The sequence below is a fragment of the Onychomys torridus genome, chromosome 3, assembly GCF_903995425.1.
Source record: "Onychomys torridus chromosome 3, mOncTor1.1, whole genome shotgun sequence".
NCBI lineage: Eukaryota > Metazoa > Chordata > Mammalia > Rodentia > Cricetidae > Onychomys > Onychomys torridus.
Window position 1 is genome coordinate 154930641 of NC_050445.1, and position 18797 is coordinate 154949437.

The window sequence follows — 18797 nt, forward strand, 5'->3', positions numbered from 1 at the left end:
TGTCTTTGTGTGAGTCTTGCTCAATATGAGTCCCTGGAGTTAGGCAAAGGGTTTTTATATGGAAAAGCAAGTCTTGAAAGAATAGAGTTTGCATGTGGGGACAGGATGAAAGGTAAACATACGTCATTTATGTTAGCAAAGCTAAAATAGCTGACTGAAACACTCCCTCCTGACATATGAAAGCATAATAGTCACTGGGGTTGGAGGAGCTCTTCAGTGGAGCTGCCTGCAGGATGGGTAGGGAGCACCAGGGATGTGGCTTTCAGGAGACACCAACCATGTGGTCTTTGGATTTGTTTACCACTGAAGTTGCCTTTGAGTGAACTATGCTCCTGTAAATAGTCCCTCCCCTTTCTTTCTATAAGTAACTCCAAATAAAATTATTGTTTCTAATAACCCCAGACTTGGGTAGGATTTCTTTGGTTCATTATAGTGCCCTATCTGTAGGGCATTTATGTCTACCCAGGGAAAGTCATGCAACACAAGGGTATACTGGCTGAATTATGTTCAGCGACCTAAGGAGGAGAGAAGCTAGTCTGAAGCTGGCTTAATGAGCAGAGTGCTTTTTCTTTTCTTTTCTATTTTCATATTTCATATAGACCTCAGAATATAAGCAGTTCAGTCGGTACTGTTATGAAATGTGGTGGGAGTCTGTGTCTTTTGAGTCTTGTTGGTCACAGAAGAAAAGTTCTTGCTATATGTGGTATCTGCCTGCCTGTCTCTCTCTCTCTCTCTCTCTCTCTCTCTCTCTCTCTCTCTCTCTCTCTCTCTCTCTCTCTCTCTGTACATGTGAAGTTCCCATGCAAGTGTGGGGGCCTGAGATTGATGTCTGGAATCTTCCTCCATCTCTCTCTGACTTAAATACTTAGGGAGAGTCTTTCAATCAAACATGGAGCTTGCCAATGTGGGCATGCCCACCTAACATTTATGTGGATGTTAGGGATTTGAACTCTGGTCTTCTTGCATGTGCTGTTACTTCGGTTTTGTTTGTTTGTTTGTTTGTTTGTTTGCGATTGTATCTCACTGAGTTGCCTTGGCTAGTCATTGAATTCCTGGGCTTGAGGTTCAGCCCATCAGGTAGCTGAGAACACAGACACAATCACCACAGCTTGTTATTTTCTCTGTTGAAAATCTCTTCTTTGGTGTGTAGTACTAAGAGTTGGAACCTTGGCCCTCATATGTACTCAGCAAGTGCTCTACCACTGAGCTACACCCCCAGCCAGCACTTGGACTGTCAAGATACTTGTAAGCATCTCCCTCCTTCCTGTCTTTTCCATCTCACATTTTATTTTCCTTTAATTCTTATCTTTTGCACAGTTTACATAGATACCTCATACTAGATGTTTTAGTTTTTCCTTTATGAGGATTCTTATGTATTTTAAGCCATGAAAGAATATAGAATATTTAAGTTGGCCTTTTCAAGTTTCCCATCACAGCTCACCAGTATCCTTCTTTTGAAGATACAACCAGGGAAGCGTGGGTGGGGCTAGCTGTGTGCACGAGGCAGGTCCCATTTCCCTGGTTCCACTTTGTTTCTGAGACCTAAATGACAGTAGTTGATTTCAATATTTCTTTTAGAAGCAATACCATAAATATCCTGTTCAACTTCCCACCATGCACAAATCCATCAAATAAACCATTGGGAAACCTAGGCTTGCATTTATGGTCTATGCCCCTTGTCTCTTCAGATGTGCACAGTGATTGTGCTGTCAACTTGTGTGCACTATGTGGTCCTGTGTGCTCTGTTTTTCTAGCTTTTATTCTGCTTTTGAGCAGTTACCTAGCTATATGGTAAGGCTCAAATTTTGTTTTTTGCCTTTCCTAAATACAAATGTCAGTGCTCATCAGATTTACATTGGATGGATTTTTGCTTTTCTGGAATTATGGTTCATCTATCTTGCATATCTTCCTAAGTTCTCTACTGTCTTTAAAATACAATTTTGAGGACGAGGTCCTGTAGTACATGACTGTAATAACCACATGTGGGACTGCCAATTCTATATGTCATTATGTCACTGGCAATCAAGCACTATGTAACACAACCTAATCTCACACACAAAACAAAACAAAATTTACAAGACTTAGATTTTTTTTTCTGCTTTCTCTAGTCCTAGTAGATTAGCTTTTCAATGCCTATTATGTGCTATTTGAAAGGAGCAGCCTCAGTCAACAGTGAAATAATTCTAATTTCCATTTGAAATCTTTTATCACTTGCAATTCAGGTTCATTAATAACTTTCCTGCATTTTGCTTAATGTTGCTTAATGTCTGTTGATCTTATTTCCTTGCAAATTATACATTTTGAGTGAAGGAATATTGTCTTCTGTCTTGTATAGACTCATCATAATGAACATTAATTAAAAGCCAATTTGAAACATCCGATAGTTGAAAAAGCTAGTCTATGGGACATGATAAATATTCATCGTAACACATTTCTTCCAGCTTTATTCTTGAAAATCCCTGTCTAATCCATATATCCTGTTATCTATTCATATGTGTACCATCTCTTTTCAGACCCCCTGCAAACTGTCTTTATAAAACTCTATGCGAGGACTGATGGAGTGAGCAGGCGGGAAAAGCAGCTACAGCTTATGTCAATCTGTTTACAGAACAAGTGGCTGTCTGCATTGTTCGTGAGCCCTTACGTGTGAAATCCATCTGCAAATTTAGGACAACGAGAGGATTGTTTCTCAGCATCAACTTGCAAGGCTCTTTCAATTAAGTAATATGAGTGTTCTAATCCTGGATGTCTTCCTTGCCCTGACTAGTTTGAAAATAAGAACTGCATCTGTTTAGCTAATAGAGTTTCCAAGCTTACTCCATGTATGTGCATGCACACACACACACATACAAACACACTTATATACAAATATGTGTGTATATGTGTTTATATAGTGTTATAAATGTGTCATTTTTAATTATTTTAATCCTTCCACTGTGTGTTTCTTTATCACTTGTAAAAGTATCCAGGCAATTCTGCACTTATATATTCAAGTCAGAACAAATTTTGAAAATGGAAGAAAGAGAATGTGATGGTTATTTTTAAGTGGCAATTTGACAAAACCTAGAATCAATGAAAGGGGAGTCTCAATGAGAAATATCTAGGTTAGACTGGCCTGTGGTCATGCCTGTGAGGGGTTATCTTGGTGCATAGATTGAGGTGGGGAGGCTAGCCCACTGTAGGTGGTATCATTCCTTAGAAAGGGGATTCTGAACTCTGTGGCAGTTGAGAACATGAGTTAAATACTGGTATAAATACTGCATCACGTCTCTCACCGCTTTGTGTTCCCTGTGATGAAAGACTTGGGGCTGTGAGTGTTTGTCATGGTATTTTATCACAGCATGAGGAAATGAGATCAGAGTATTTGGCTAATCTGATGACCTGGGTGCCAATGGCTTTTATTCCGGATAGACAGACCAGGTTAATACTGCTCACTGATTAGTTGACAAGTATTCATGAATTAAGACAAGGACAAGAGAAACTGTACAACTTTCCTTAAATTCTCTCTCTTTTTTGTTGTCTTACCATTCATTTTCATGAATTTATACATTGATTTAGATATAGATCTACATAGCTTTCTAAGATATAATCTCCATCTTTGTGAGTTAAAAATTATCCTGAAGATATATAAAGTTGTGAAAGGTTTTTCAGCTTGCAAAATAATCTTTAAGTAACTGAAAAGTTAAGGGAACTTTTAATATTTTTCATATGACAAAATAAATGAGATGTCTTTGATGACATCAAACTTTAAAAGCTTACAGATTTGTGTGGACTAAGAAGTTGGTAATTCCCTAATAAAGAGAAGATGAAGTTTTCTCTTCAAAAATCTGTACTTAGAGTTTATGCCTAAACACCACCAAAGATTTCAGTTTTCAGATGTCAGTAAACACCTCTTCATGTACCCCTAATGGTTAATCGCAGTCCTGCATGTAACTGGAATTTTCTCTAGTCCTGCCTGGCCCACAGTCAGGACAAATCTCTCTCACCCGCCAGTCCCGAAGCTGCTTAGACCCCATCAAGTAAACACACAGAGACTTATATAGCTTACAAACTGTATGGCCACAGCAGGCTTCTTGTTATCTAGTTCTTATATCTTAAATTAACCCATTTCTATTAATCTATAAGTTGCCACATGGCTTGTGGCTTGCCAGTATCTTAACATCTTCTCATGGCAGCAGCTGGCAGTGTCTCTCTGACTCAGCTTTCTACTTCCCAGCATTCTCCTCTCTCCTTGTCCCACCTATACTTCCTGCCTGGCTACTAGAAAATCAGTGTTTTATTTATTAACCAATCAGAGCAACACATTTAACATACAGAACATCGCACAGCACTTCCCCTTTTCTTTTTTTTTTTCAAAAAGGAAGGTTTTAACTTTTACATACTAAAATTACATATAACAAAACAATTATCAAGCAAAAATCACAGTTATAATATCTAGTCTACTTGTATTTGGCAAAATTAAAGAAGGTGCCCTATCTATCCTATATTTGTGAGTCTAAGGTTTCATATCTAACTTATCCTTTATCATAACTAAAGAAATTATAACTAGTCTTCAACTACATCAATGATCTCAGAAGGATATACTATTACTTGATAAATGAGAAAAGAATGCAAGCAACTTGATGGGATTGAAGACTAGCAGTTATAGTTACAACTTAGTATATACATAGTATCTTAGATAGAACATATTAAGTATTAGATTCAGGTTCTTTAGGATAGGACACGTTTTGGAATGATCTTTGTAACATGCCATTTACCTATGCTCTAGACTTCCCTGGATTTTAGTAAGTGTTTCTTACTTGATATTATTCTTATTGGTTGTAGTTCCATCTTATCTAGGTCATTATCCATCATTACTCCTTGACAATATTGTCTTGACAATATTGTATTGTCTTGTATTAGGTTAGAACCTTCTTAATACGACAAAAGGGGGAGATGTAGTGGGTGGCCATTCCAGCTTTGATCTGAAAGTTCCAACCCCCACTGAGGCTTCGGTAATGGTCACGCCTACAAGGCAGGTCCGAGAGAGGACCCTGAAGACCTGAGATCCGGATGTACCTGCTCTCTTGGTTCCTGGACCCTGGACACTGGAGGTAGACCAAGCAGAGTTCTCCAGAGAACACCGCCGGACTGTTCCACACCTTTCCCAGACCCTGTTACCTATCCCTTCACTTGTAAGTTACCCCACAAAATAAACCTCCCATTGGTGAAATTAAGGCTACTCCATGTAGTTAAAAGGGAGGTTTATTTTATGGGGTAACTTACAAGTGAAGGGATAGGTTCCAGGGTCTGGGAAAGGTATGGCTCAGTCTGGCGGTGTTCTCTGGAGAACTCTGCTCGGTCTACCTCCAGTGTCCAGGGTCCCAGACCCAAGAGAAGCCTCTCCTCTCAATCCTGGGTCTTCAGCTTCCTCCCTCAGCCCTGCCTTGTGGGTGTGACCATTACAGAAGCCTCAATGGGGGTTGGAACTTCCAGGCCAAGGCTGGGATGGCTAACCACTACACCTCCCTTTTAACTATGTGGAGTTGCCTTAATAATTTCACCAATATCTGCATGCTAACCTTGTAGGGTAAAGAGTTTTTGTAGGATCATTTCTAAATAAAAAAGGCTGATTTGTGTTCATTATTTGGGGTCTACTAGGACAGTGGTAAAGGAGTTTATGAACTGTATTGTGTGTGGGTTTGGGACATGGCAAGATGAAGGCTGACAGGGCCATTCTCAGCAAATTGGTCCACTGACCCACCTCCGCCCCCCCCCCCCCCGCCACCTTCTAGCAGGACAGTATGCATTTACTATAAATACTAAAAATATATATTTAAAAAATTCCAACATTGACCTTTTTATAAACAAAGACTTTATTTCAAATATATTTTACAGTTTATGTATAATTAAGATTGCTTCCCAGATTCTGAAATTTAATAATAAATTGAACAGGCAATGTACAAAATAGATGTGTGATCTTCAGCCTATTCATTACAACTTTTCTGCTAGTTTAGTATACTGTGTTTTCCTTTAACTGGAGTGTGTCTGATGATGATGATGTTTAACATATATCCTCTTGGCTGTATTTTTAATAGTGTGGACAATTCTAGGCCCTGATTGCTTGCATGTGTAAATACTGATATTTGGGGATGTAAAACTTTGTGTATTTGGACCTGACTAAAAAATAATGACACCTTGTGATCAGAGCTGAATTAGTTCATTCTTTGCTGCAGAAATAGCTTGCTAAGCAAATTGGCAGAGTAACACATTGTAGGACAGATGTTTACCCTGCTTAAGAAAATATAACTATTTTATAGAACTCCCAGCAATACAATTTGCATAATAATTACAATGCTTATGAAACAGGTTGTCTCCACTAGCTTTTAGATTCCTTTATAAACTTTCAAAATTGTTTTTTTCATAAACAGTTCATCTAGACCTTAGACATGGGACTGTTTGCTGTGTGCCTTGGCCTCTCTTGCTGTAGCAGTAACATGGTGAAGTTACAGGGAGGACATTTCAAAGTGTAAATTTGGCAATGATAAAGGCATCTTGAAAACAAAAAGTGAATGTCTTAATAATAAATGAAAGTGGCAGACTGAAAGTGTTGAACTTACAGACATGGGAATCTTTATCTTGGTGGCTGAGACTAGTGGTTGCTCAAGCCTTTGGTAGCAAGAGGAAGAGTATCAACTCTCACATTGTGAGCCCTGAAGGACATGGCCCTGGGGTCTCTAAACTGAAATATTGTAGGTTGCAACTAAGGGAGCTTTACTTGGTAGAGAGTGAGGGTAGTGAGTTTTCCTTAACAGCTCAGATTTTCCCCTGATGTAATCTGATAAAACTGCTTCCAGAGTCTAAGGGTGTGTCCAAACACAGCCCTAGATGTTCAGCTTGTCCCTACATCTACTTCCCAAATCCTGCAATGGATGCTTTCTGTCCAAGACAACAATGTTTTGCAAACCTCATATAATTGTGCTTTATGTGTTTCCATGATGTTTTAGGTGTCCCCAATGCCTGGAGTCTCTGAAGCCCATTGCTTGGCTAGATGAACTCCTGGATGCTAAGAGGATGGTTTATTGCTGTAGTGATGGCTATTATGTTCTCAAAGCCATTCATGAGAGAGAGACCGAGCGTGTTCTCTGCCTGAGGTATTCTGCAGAGGCCTAAGCTCCATGTGGAAACATTGTGGACAAGAATAACTACCAGATTCCCCATGCAGACTGGAAGTAGGTGCAGCAGGGGAAGACAGCCCCTCTTACCAAACAGAAGAGGTGGTTTGGAGATACCAGTGTTTACACAAGTATTTGGAGCTGAGACGTGGCAGCAGCTTAGTTAATGTCCCAGATTCTGATCGATGACATCTTGAATTGGGCCTAGGACTCTGCACTTCTAATAGTTAACCTCAGTTCCATGGGTCAGCCTTTGTAACATATTCCTTTTAGTGACAAGTTACAGAGCATCAAGGGCTCGACCTCTATGTATGTTTTACAAGCATTCACAGTAGGTTTTTTATCTCAGTTAGCTGATACTGCTTACAAACAAAACCCCAAACCAAACAGTAACTCAAAAACCTTAGAGGAAAGTGTGACACACAGAACTATCAAGACAGAAAACACACAGGGTTGGGAGCAAAAATGGCCCTTTGGGGGGGAAAAAAAAGTCGTGTGTTTTTAACCACAGCTTTAAAAATGGATAACTGACTTTGGAGACTAAAGTGTATTCTAAGCAATTAGAAGTGGTTACAATAAAAACTGTACCCCACTGAGGTAAAAATGGTTCCAGTTTGGTATGAGCTGACATTAGGAAACATACGACCCACACACTGGGGTAGAGTGTAACTATGGGGTGTAAGAACAGCAACCCTCACCCAGTGGAGTGTCCTAGGAGCTATGGAAACTGTTGTCCCTGAGTCAGTGACACAGGAATGGACTCTGAGGGTGGGGTAATTCCTGACTGATTCCCATCTTAGTAAAGCCTTCATTTAAGCAAGAAGCCAGGAGTTCTCCATTCAAAGTCAGTCAGTGCCATGATGTTTACAGAGAAGGAGACAAGGTTCTCCAGACTTCTCTTTGTCTCATAAATGAGCAGTTACCCTTTCATAAACAAATCATGCAGAGAAACAGAATAATAGATAAAGAACACATTTGCTGTTTTTATTGGTGCCTTGCACGGCAGTAATACTGAAAAAGGGAATGCAAAACAAAACAAAGGAAATAAAAACAAAAACAGAAAAGCAAAAACAGCTTGGTGGGAACCCACATCTTTTTTTTTTTCCCAAGAGTACACAAACTCCTGTTTTATTCTTATTGTGGCATGAATGATAACATAAAACCAAAAAACATGAAAATATACAACTTATATTACACTATGTGTTATGAACAAAATAGAAATCTATAACTCTATGTTATATTTACACAATTCTTTTACTTTATTAAACTTCAAGTGAGATGGTAGTTTGCACATACTTTGTTTTAAGCTCCAGGCATTGATTGTCTCTTTTCTACTTTTTAAAAAATCATTAAAAAAAAAACCCAAACAAACAAAACTTTTTCACGTGTGAAATCCAACTGTCAGAAAGACTAAGTGCATTCGAGGCAGGGGAGCTGAATAAATACTGTCTTAGGGGGCCAGGGACAGACACACTGGGGCAGACAGGGACCCATCAGTGGGAAACTCAACATGTCACCTTCAACCTGTGGAACTTCAAAATTAAATACTGTATAAATCTGGCTAAAGAAATGCCTATGCCCTACAAGACAGGATAGCTCAGCCACTTTAAGTGGGTTTGTATTTTTTTTCCTTTCAGACTTCTTAAAGTTTTATTTCACTATTAACTTGATAGACAAATATTTTATAAACCTGTTTGTAAATATACAGTTATTACAATTCAATAATTTACCCTTTAGAGTAAGGAAAGTATAATTATTTATGATTTTAAATGAGATACAAGAGGATTCTTCTGAGAACAGTATCAGCTTCTGCATTAAGAAAATATCTGAAACGAACCATAAAATGGTAAAGATAATTTCCTTCACGTGGACTAAGGTAACTATACTTTAGAAATCAAATATATAAAGTGACCTCATTAAAGAACACTTTATACTTTAATATCCATTCCCTGTGGGAAGATTTGGTTTCAACCATGATAAATGTGTTTATTGGGAGGTGTTTTGCACAAAGGTAATTCTTAGCTAGATGCCAAATGAGCTTCCAAAGTTCACTTGACTAATCTGAGTAAAAAATATATGTATGTGTACGTACACCCGTTTCTCCTGAGTGTAGTAACTAGCCAAATAATCACTAACTTACAAACATCTTTAACCCATTTTTTTTCTGGTGAATATTTTTCTTATATTTCTATCAAACAGGACTATTTTTTGAGGTTCCAATCACAAATATAAAAAGAAGAAACTGGCAGTATTATTTTTAGTGTTCGTATAAAGGCAGGAACAATGGGGAAAGTGGGGGTGTGGCTTGAACAGATAGGCGGGGAGAAGGAATGAGGGACGCAGGTAGCTAACTTTGATCTTTTCATTGTATCTTATTTCCTCTACCATATCTTATCTAGTCAATGTGTGGCCTAGAAAAGAATATAAGGTTTAGGATCCTTTACAAAAATCATCACCCAATCAAACGCCCAAAGGGCAAAGTGTTTAACACAGTTATGTTGCTATTAAAAGCACCTTTTATTTTTTTCCCAAGTGACTTCAGTGCACTTCAGACATGAATAGAATTATCTTTGTTTTTGTTGTTCCCCGGGGAAAACTCTTAGACAAAGCAAACTCAACATCCACTGAAGAAAATGTCAGGACAGACTGTGATGGGACATTACAGACTTGCTTTGTGGTTTTGTCTGGGCACAGTTATTCATGGACATAGATTCAACTAAACTGGAGAGTTTCGGCAGCTACAGGTCACCATGAACAATTTGTTTTCCCTTCAAATAAAACAAATGCAGAGAGAGTTTGCTCAGATACCACCATGTTGGGATGAGTTTTGGCCATGGATGCATTTAGTAGCATCTACCTGGAGCTAAAACAAAGTATTCTTGCTGCCCAAGGCCAGGAAATAAAAAGCAAGCTTGTCTAGAATATGCTGTGAAAGAGGAACCCAGCACACGAGGTGGGGAACCCACATCAGTCAGGAGGGTTTGTTAACAGACACAGAGAAACAACTTTTTTTATAAATCTGTTTTCACATTGTATGTTATAATGGTATAAAAACAAGTGTCTATTTTTCTCTTATTTAGAATGCTTTAAAACAAACAAAAAATTGGCTCTAGATAATTGGTAATTAAATAACTAAAATGAGAGAAAAGAGCATAAGTTAATTAAGATTGAACATGACCCTCCTACTAATTTACCCCTTCATATTAAACACTACTGGGGCCCAAACTGTTAACACAGAGGAAGTTATGGATGGAGAAGCAGGTGTATGGGTGAGTATGTGTGTATCATGTGCACACATACATGTATGTGTGTACATGTGTGTATGAGCTGGAAATAGAAGTGAGTTTTAAATACCTAACAGTTTCCTGGTTGTACTTCCAAATCAGAGCAGAATAAAATAGAAAGGGAGAAATAAAATAAATTATACATAATTTACTAATCTGGGAACAGCTGACCATTATTATTATTATTATTATTATTATTATTACTATTATTATTATTTTATCATCATTTTACAACACTAGCAAAAAGGCAATTCAAATGAAAATACAGTCATAAAAAAAAAAACCCAAACAAACCACAAACAGAAAATAGAACCAAACGTCTGACATGCAGGTATGATCAGCTCCTCCAAGCAAAACCCCAGAGCAAGACTTTTGTGAGAGAGAGAAAAACAAAAAGATTTTTCTTCTTCTTTTCTTTTTTGTATGTGAAAATTCAAACTGGAGGGCGGTGTTTGGCGGGACAAAATGAGAATGGGATGGAACACTGTAAGAGCTCCAGGCCACTGGCTCCGGGGCTTCCTGGCTGAGATTTCAATCTGAACAACAGTGAATGACCTAAAATGATCCTGTGTTTGTACAGGCCGTACCCCTGCCTTGGCCCTTTGGTAGATGATGTCAGAATCAGCAGCCCTGGAACCACTGACTGACTCTCTCAGCATGTACCCTGCTGGCAGATGGTCTTTAGTAGACTCAAACTACAGTGAAGGACCATGCAGTAGTAAGGGTCTCTGTGCTCAGCCAGGCTCCACTTTGTGGTGCTATGGTAAATTGTAACTGAATCCTGGTTCTTAGAGCATGAAATACACATGCCCCCATTTGTGAAATGCAGCCTCTGACCTCATTGCATGGAGAGATGAAAAGAAAATCTTATAGAACCATCCGTTCTGTTTCCCTATCAGGAAAGGATGGAATGGTGGAGACATAAGCTAATTCTGTATTTCTGAAAAATGGCCAAATGTATTCAATCAAAACAATGATTGTTTTGCTCAAAGTTTCAACAGGAAACACACACACACACACACACACACACACACACACACACACACCCCACTAAGTAGCAAACATTAGAAGAAGCAAATTGTCCAGGGAGAAGGGACCTCAGGAAGCATTTGGCTGGTAGCTTCCATGTTTGCCAAGCACATCTCCATGATACAGGGCCAGCAGGTCCCCCCAGTAATAAGCATACTAGAAATTGGAAAATAAAATTTCTTAGCCCTACGCTGAGTTCCATTGTCGCTGGAAGTGCAATGTCAAGGTCAAGGTTGCTTCTAGACCACTTGCTTAGGAGGAGTGAGATTCCATCCCCACACATGGGTTTTGCTCATAATGGCCCAACATTATTCCCAATAGGAATGTATCTAATGTACCATGATCACACACATACACACACAGAAATCCAAGATCAGAAAATATTTTTCTCTAAATTTCTATGTCTCTCTCTCTCTTTTCACCTGAGAACGGCACCTACATTTTTCCATTGAAAAAAAAAATAAATCTCACCAGTTGCTGGTGCATCAGCTCTTTCCAGGGACTGCTGAAGGTTTAACACTGTCCCAACTTAAGAAGGAGCAGGAGTAAGGAAGGAGCAGAAAATGAAGTTGGTGATCGCTTCAGTGTGGATTTGGCACTTGCTCAAAGACGTAGTGTTGTGTGCAAGAGTTAGAGGTCTCTAAAGAAAAGGATTGCTGATTTTGTGGTGCCGAAGCAGGGAAGGCAAAAACGGACTCTTCTTTTCCTCTCTCCCCCACCCTCACACACAGGCCGCCATCATTAAAGCAGAGATAGGGAAGGTAGAGGGATCAAATGCCCATCTCCCTCTTTCTGTCAGGTGCAAGACAACAATCACAAAGGAGAAAAAAGGAAAGAAAAGGTAAAAAGAAAAACCCAGAACCACCCCCCTCCAAACAAAACAAAACAGAACTTATTTCTTTTTAAAAATTGTAGCACAAAACAACAAAACACATTCACAAGCCACTTGTTGGCACTGTGTACCTGAGTGAGAGTTTCTAGTTATAGAACAAACAGCCATAAAGTTTATTAAAAAAAAAAAAAAGTTGACGGGTGAGACTTCAGTGCTGGGGTATAGCAGCTGAGTTACTGGCATTGTTTTTACCCATAGCTTATTTCAATCGCTTGTTGATGTCGTTTGCTTGTAATGGTTTTCCTTTCCAAGCCTTTTGAGGCTGAGGTCTATTTGTCAGCTGATGTCCCAACTATTTAAGACTAACAGTTAAAATAACAGTCAGTGTATGAGAAAGTTAATGTGCTTGGCCACTGGCATGGCTGGAGCAGCTAGGGCTTCGTTAGTCCTCAGCTCACCGCAGTCTGTTGGCCCTTATCAGTTGGCTTGTCCTGCAATATGATTTTCGCTGTCACTCCCATAATCTACCTCTGGGTCATCTTCTTCCTCATCGTACTCATCGTAAATCTCTCCGTTGATGTCCTCAGCCTGGATTTCCTCTTTGATATGAGGCTCCTCTCCCTTCACGCCGTAAGTGCTCTGAATCACAGGCATCCCAGGCTCTGGGCTGCTGGACACACTCGAGTGCTCTGAGGGCAGGTGAGGGGATGGCATTCCTGCCATGGCGATGGCTCCAGGGTACACAACTCCGGCAGTTGCGATGGGAATCTGTGCTTGTTGCCTGTCACAGAAAAAGGAGGTGGGTATGTATGTGAGGTCTCACCTTTACTCAGGCTCCGCACCATCTAACCAGAACCAGCATTCACCCGATTACCCAGTGTACTTAAATGACATCCCATGTTGATTCTAATTCCTTACCTGCTTGGATTGTGCTTCATAGATTAGGAGGCATTTAGTTGAATTGCCATTTGGTAATTAAAATAATCCCAATTTTTTATTAGGAAAAAAATTCTCGCACAGAGAGATTAAGTAAAATTACCAGGAGGTTGCCTCCCAGTTCACTTTGCCTTCACTAGGACAGATGGGAAGAGTTTCTATTTGTCCTACAGTGAAGCCTAAAGATAGTTCAAGTGTAATGGAAAATGTCTCTGAACTATTTAGAACTTTCATAATACAGTTATATTCCCAAAGCATGAGAAGTTAAAGCTATCATGTTATCTACTCACCGTGTGAAATGGTATGAGCCCTTTTTGGGGTAGGAGGCAGAGCCAGCCTCAAAGACATATAACCCCAGAAATTTGCTATCCTACGCTCTCTGGAGTTTCTTCCTGTTACAAGTGTGAATGACTTTATTCCTGTGTGTCTTGAGAATCTTGCAGTGCCACTGCAGATGGCATGCAGCATCACTGTGCAGGGACTCGCTATGGAAAGCAGAGGAGAACATCCTTGGGGCACGGTTCTAATGCAGGATGGAACTCTCCTGTCTATGACCTTGCTGTGTCCTAAATGTAATCTCTACTGGATGAGACACACACAGAAGACGTGTGTGTGTGTGTGTGTGTGTGTGTGTGTGTGTGTGTGTGTGTGCGCATGTGAGTGCGTGCACACATGCATGTAACTCCACATTATTTAGAAACAAGTGATTCTTTTGGAACTACTGTTAGGTTGTATTATCTTGACTATGATGCCAGTGGTGAAATTTATCATGGTGAAGTGCCAGAAGTGATGAACATCAGCCCAGAAAAGAATTGCTAAGATCCAGTCCTATCTCTAAGTTTGTAACTTCAAAGACCAGACTTTCTTTGTTAGTGAAGTGATTCTGCTTTCAAATAACTTGTGAATAAACCTCACAGGAGAGAAAGCAGCTAGCAGTGGATGCTTCTCCACATATAAACATAGAAACACATATCTGTCTGTCTGTATGTTATGTATGTTTTCAGACCTACATACAGGGTACAAAATAATCTTGGAAAAAAGACTGCAGGTTCCGTTTCAAAAGGTTGCTCTACAACTTAACAGCCAAGGGACTATTCCCTCAGGACAACAGGAAGTTGACGTGATGTGACACAGGGCCAGGAGGAGGTTCTTTCTCATACCCGACATTGAAGTACTGTCGCATTTCCTGCCTCCGGTTTCGCATAATGGCCTTGTACTCCCCAATGCGGAGCTTCTTGCCATCCACCAGGCAGGTGCGCTTCGGCCTGGGCTTGTACTTATAATCTGGGTACTTCTCCAGGTGCTGTTTGCTGAGGCGGGCCTGCTCTTCATAATATGGCTGTTTCTCTAGGTTGGTCATAGCTTTCCAGCGAGATCCTGTGGAGACAAGGAGGTTAGGATGCCAATTTGCAGTGCTTCTAAGAATCCTAAAAAAAGAGATGCCATGGAGAACAAGGAAGAAATTGAGAAAAAATGTTGGACAAAATCCAGAACTATATAAACATGTTTCTGATTAGCAAGATCAACTTGAAAGGCGAGATTTTCACAAGAGCAGAGGTGTCTGCAAGGAAATTATGCACCCAAAGACATGAGCACTGGGCAATGTATTATTTTTGACTTGAATGAACAGTTTAACTAAACTTGCTTATTATGCACTGAAAAGCTCAAGAATTTTATATGATGCAGTTTAACTGCTAAAAGCCCCATGTGAATTCAGCACATATTGGGAATCTGTAACTTACTGAGTGAGTCTTTGAGTGTTTCTATATTGAGGGCACATTGCTTATCACAGAAGTTCAAGTATCACATGGTTTAGAAACTATGTCCATAAAACACATTGTGCTTAAAAAATAGCTCCTCTAAATAGGTACATTAGGTGGTTAATGTTACACGAGGAGTAGGTCGGGAGTTACTGTGTGTGAGAACCTGTGCTGAGAACTTGGGTCCCTTGGGTCCTGGGATGGCTCATCAGCCACGTCTGACTCCCATGGGGGATGGAGAGAAGCAACATGGGTAAGTCGTTCTCCGACCTCCACATCCCCACGTTCACATAATGTTACAATATTTTAAAAGAAGAAAGTAATGTCATCTTGCTACTATCATTCTTGTGAGGTAGACAACATTCCTGCCTGTTTTCATAGATGAGAGAATTGATTTTCACATACATGAAATAACCTACCCACCACCATGCACCTACTAACTGTAGATATGACTCATAAACATGTATTCTTGCATATAAATTACTCTGTGATCTGCCAGACACTAGAAGTAGCATAATAAATGTTCACTGAGTAAGACTTTTATTTTAACAACTCCTTTAAAAGGAAGCATGCCTTGTCTCGTGATAATCAACAATAGTTGTATTGATTCATTTTTTTCCTTTTCATTGTTTTGTGTTGAATCTAATATGTATTTAGAGGGGGGAAACAAGTTTAAAGCCTTACTAAAAATAGCATAATTCTTGGTGTAGGGTTTAGATAGGGTTGGATGCTTTGGTTCTGTCAATGTGGCCAAGTATAGTAAGAACGCAGGCATTGCTACAGTCTTAAACAAGACCTTAAAACTTTAATGCAGGTGAGGTATGCGTCTCTGAAAAATAATTAGCTCATCTTAAGTCAAATGTAAGAACCCTACAAACCGAAACATAGGAGCTGCCTATAGCTACAGATGGTGTACAGTCCCATCTCTATGCCAAGACTCAGCCTGGAATTCCATCATCATTGTGTGGCATGACTAAGAAGGGAAAGCTAATCTGACTGTTGAAGATCTGACTCATAAATGGGAGGTCTTTGAGGTAAGCCTCTCCAAGGTGGTGGAGAGCAGATATGATCACTGGGTGGAAGCTTTGGTGGGACACTGGCAGGTCTGTAGGTAAGGGTGCCCAGGAGGGAAGGAGAGGAAGAACATAGTGCCCATTTCCTGCCCATGTATGGCCTGTACCCCTGAGTAAGAAGGCCATCACCCCAACAACTATCTTAATAAAGTCTTTCCATCTCAAATCTGTCACAATAGCAACAGAAAGGTGTAGCTGGACCATAGGGCTTGGTGGGGGCTGGAGAGAAGGTCTCCAACTACAGAAAGGGCCCTTCCTTCCTTCAGGTGTCATCTACAGGAGAGCTGAGAAGAAGCCATAATCACATAAGTCAGGGGGAGCAGCACACTGTTGAGCATTCTCCCCTAGAAGTAGAGAAGAACCTATGTATGCCACATCATAGAGTGGACAGGGAAGGCTCTCTTTCCTGTGGGAGCACCAGCCAACCCATCAGCAGTGTTTTAGATAGCTTCCCCAACACCCATCTAGACTGCTTTTATTGTTTCATTTTATCCCAAACCGAAACTCGGTTAGCAGAGTTCCTGGTTTTTATTCTAAAACTTGTGCTTGAGCAGCACATCCAGTGCAGTTAGCCCAAAACTGTACCTCACACTACATTCTAGAACAGTGGTTCGTAAACTTCCTAACACTATGACACTTTAATATAGTTCCCTGTGTTGTGGTAACCCTCAACCATAAAATTATTTCATTGCTACTTCATAACTGTCATTTTGCTACTGTTAGCAATTGCTTGATATGCAGGTTATCTGATATGTGACCCTCCTCCCCCCAGGGTCATGACCCACAGATTGAGAATCACTGCTTTGGTAGGCCTTTCCTATTGGTATACAGCTTCTGGGGTTATTCAAACACAGATAATGTACTACTGAATAAGATCGACTCTTCATGACATTTATTGCCAGGATGTAGACCAGCTTTCAAACAACAGACCAGCTCATAAGGGTCAGTTTATCACGAACAGCCTCCTGGAAAGTAGAAATATAATGAAGATCATGAGTCTAGGCCAGTTGACTTAGAGAAAAAAAATCTACTATCTTCTCTGAAAACTGAATACAGAAATAAGGGAATTTAATTATATTATGAAGTATTCTTCTCCCCAAATTTTCTATAAAATATCTCTTTTCTAAGAAAAGGAAATGTTTATCCTAATGGTAACCTGTCTTGGATTGACAGTCAATTTTATATTTCCGATTATGTGCATAATGCCGGGTTGGTAGGTGGAGAATCAAAACTCCCTGCTTTAACTTCTGACAGTATGTTTTTGCCAAGAGTACCCAGCCTTGAGCTATATTCTAAAATAAGGTAACATAATAATTACAAATACAAATACTTCTTGCTTTTAGAGACAGTGTCTCTCCAGAAAGCTCGGTTAGTCACTCTTCCTGCTTTAATATTCCAGGGATTATAGGTATGTATGCCCCCCACTACTCAGTTTACAGATTTATTTGTTCATAATTACGAATTATGATACTCAGTGCCAACTGGGATGCAGAGGCTCAATGCCATCCTAGGACCATGCAGTCTCAGTTTGGAGGCAAATCCAGTTTACATCTTTAATAATTCCTCTGGGTGAGGATAGCCAACTGGTAAGTTGGTTTTGGTCTCAATGGCCCCCTGATAACAATAGCAGCTGACTGCAGATCCAATAGACACACTCATTAAGGATGGTAGTAAAGACATTGTGGTAGTCTAGCCTCTATCCCTCAAAAGGTGGAAACAGTTACTTGGTTTGTGCCGCAGCCATGTACAATGAGGAAGTGACTTGCTGTGGGCTGTTTGCAATGAAAATGAATAGACCATTGGGAATGCCTCCTCATAACAAAAGAGGAAGTTGCAAAAACAAAAAAATTGGTGCTCAAAATAAGAGAGAAAAAGGAACCTTCACTTTTGGTGTGTGATTTTTTCGACTTCTTCTCAGTCTGGCAGTATGCTACAAGAAGAGAGCTGTGCTGAGCAGCTAGGTCATCTCCATGGGGCATGTAATGAATTTGCACATTTTACTCCAACTACTGTATATCTAATCAGAAAAAGATGTCCCCCAGTCCCTGATCTCACGCCAAACAGTAAAAGGTGATTCCTTATGTTAACAATTTCAGCAGAATGGCTTATTAAAACCAGATTTTAGGGTATTATAAAATGCTTAGAAGCCCTTTAAAATGTCAACTAGGATCCCCAGAGACTACGTAAAATGTCAACCCAGCTCAAGCGCCTGTTTTAAGCAGAATGAATTAGCAGCATGCTGTCGGAGGCTGTTATCCAAAACAATCAGTAGAGAGAAAAACATCAAGCCTTCTTTGTACTTTTATATGAAATAGGCCATTCAGAACCATTTTGCGGCTATTTGAAGATTTTATATTTACTTAAAGCTATGACTAAATATTGAGGCCCCAAACAATTCAGTGTTTAATTTTTGTGTGACTATAAATGCGGTATGTTTAATTAACATGGCTTCATCAGTAAGTCTTGGGCTAGAACCATCTTACATATGGACTGTGACGGCAGAGATCATATGGCTACTCTCACAAGTCAGAAATGGATTCTCCTAGCCAGTTAGTGCTTCACCATAAGGAATCTTTGCTACATTTCCTAGAAAAATGATTGTCTTAAAAACAAAATTTTCATTTTTTTAATGTGTGTGTGAGTGTGGTGGTTGATTGTGGAGACCAGATAAGGACTTTGAGTACTCCAGACCTGCAGCTACTGAAAGCCTAACTCAGGCAGCAAGCCTT

General features: G+C 39.8%; 1 protein-coding gene across 6 annotated transcripts in view; it reads right to left on the reverse strand.

Moving 5' to 3' along the window:
* Nucleotides 1–8215: 8215 nt before the first annotated feature.
* The window catches only part of Sox5 (SRY-box transcription factor 5), a 627114-nt gene continuing 616532 nt past the window's right edge, over nt 8216–18797 (reverse strand). For all 6 annotated transcript variants that reach the window (XM_036181267.1, XM_036181271.1, XM_036181266.1 and 3 more), the window contains 2 exons: nt 14396–14612; nt 8216–13080 (listed from right to left, as the gene is read on the reverse strand). In XM_036181267.1, coding sequence (XP_036037160.1) covers nt 12777–13080; nt 14396–14612 — 521 coding nt within the window. In that variant the 3' untranslated portion in view covers nt 8216–12776. The remainder of the gene's footprint in view (nt 13081–14395; nt 14613–18797) is intronic.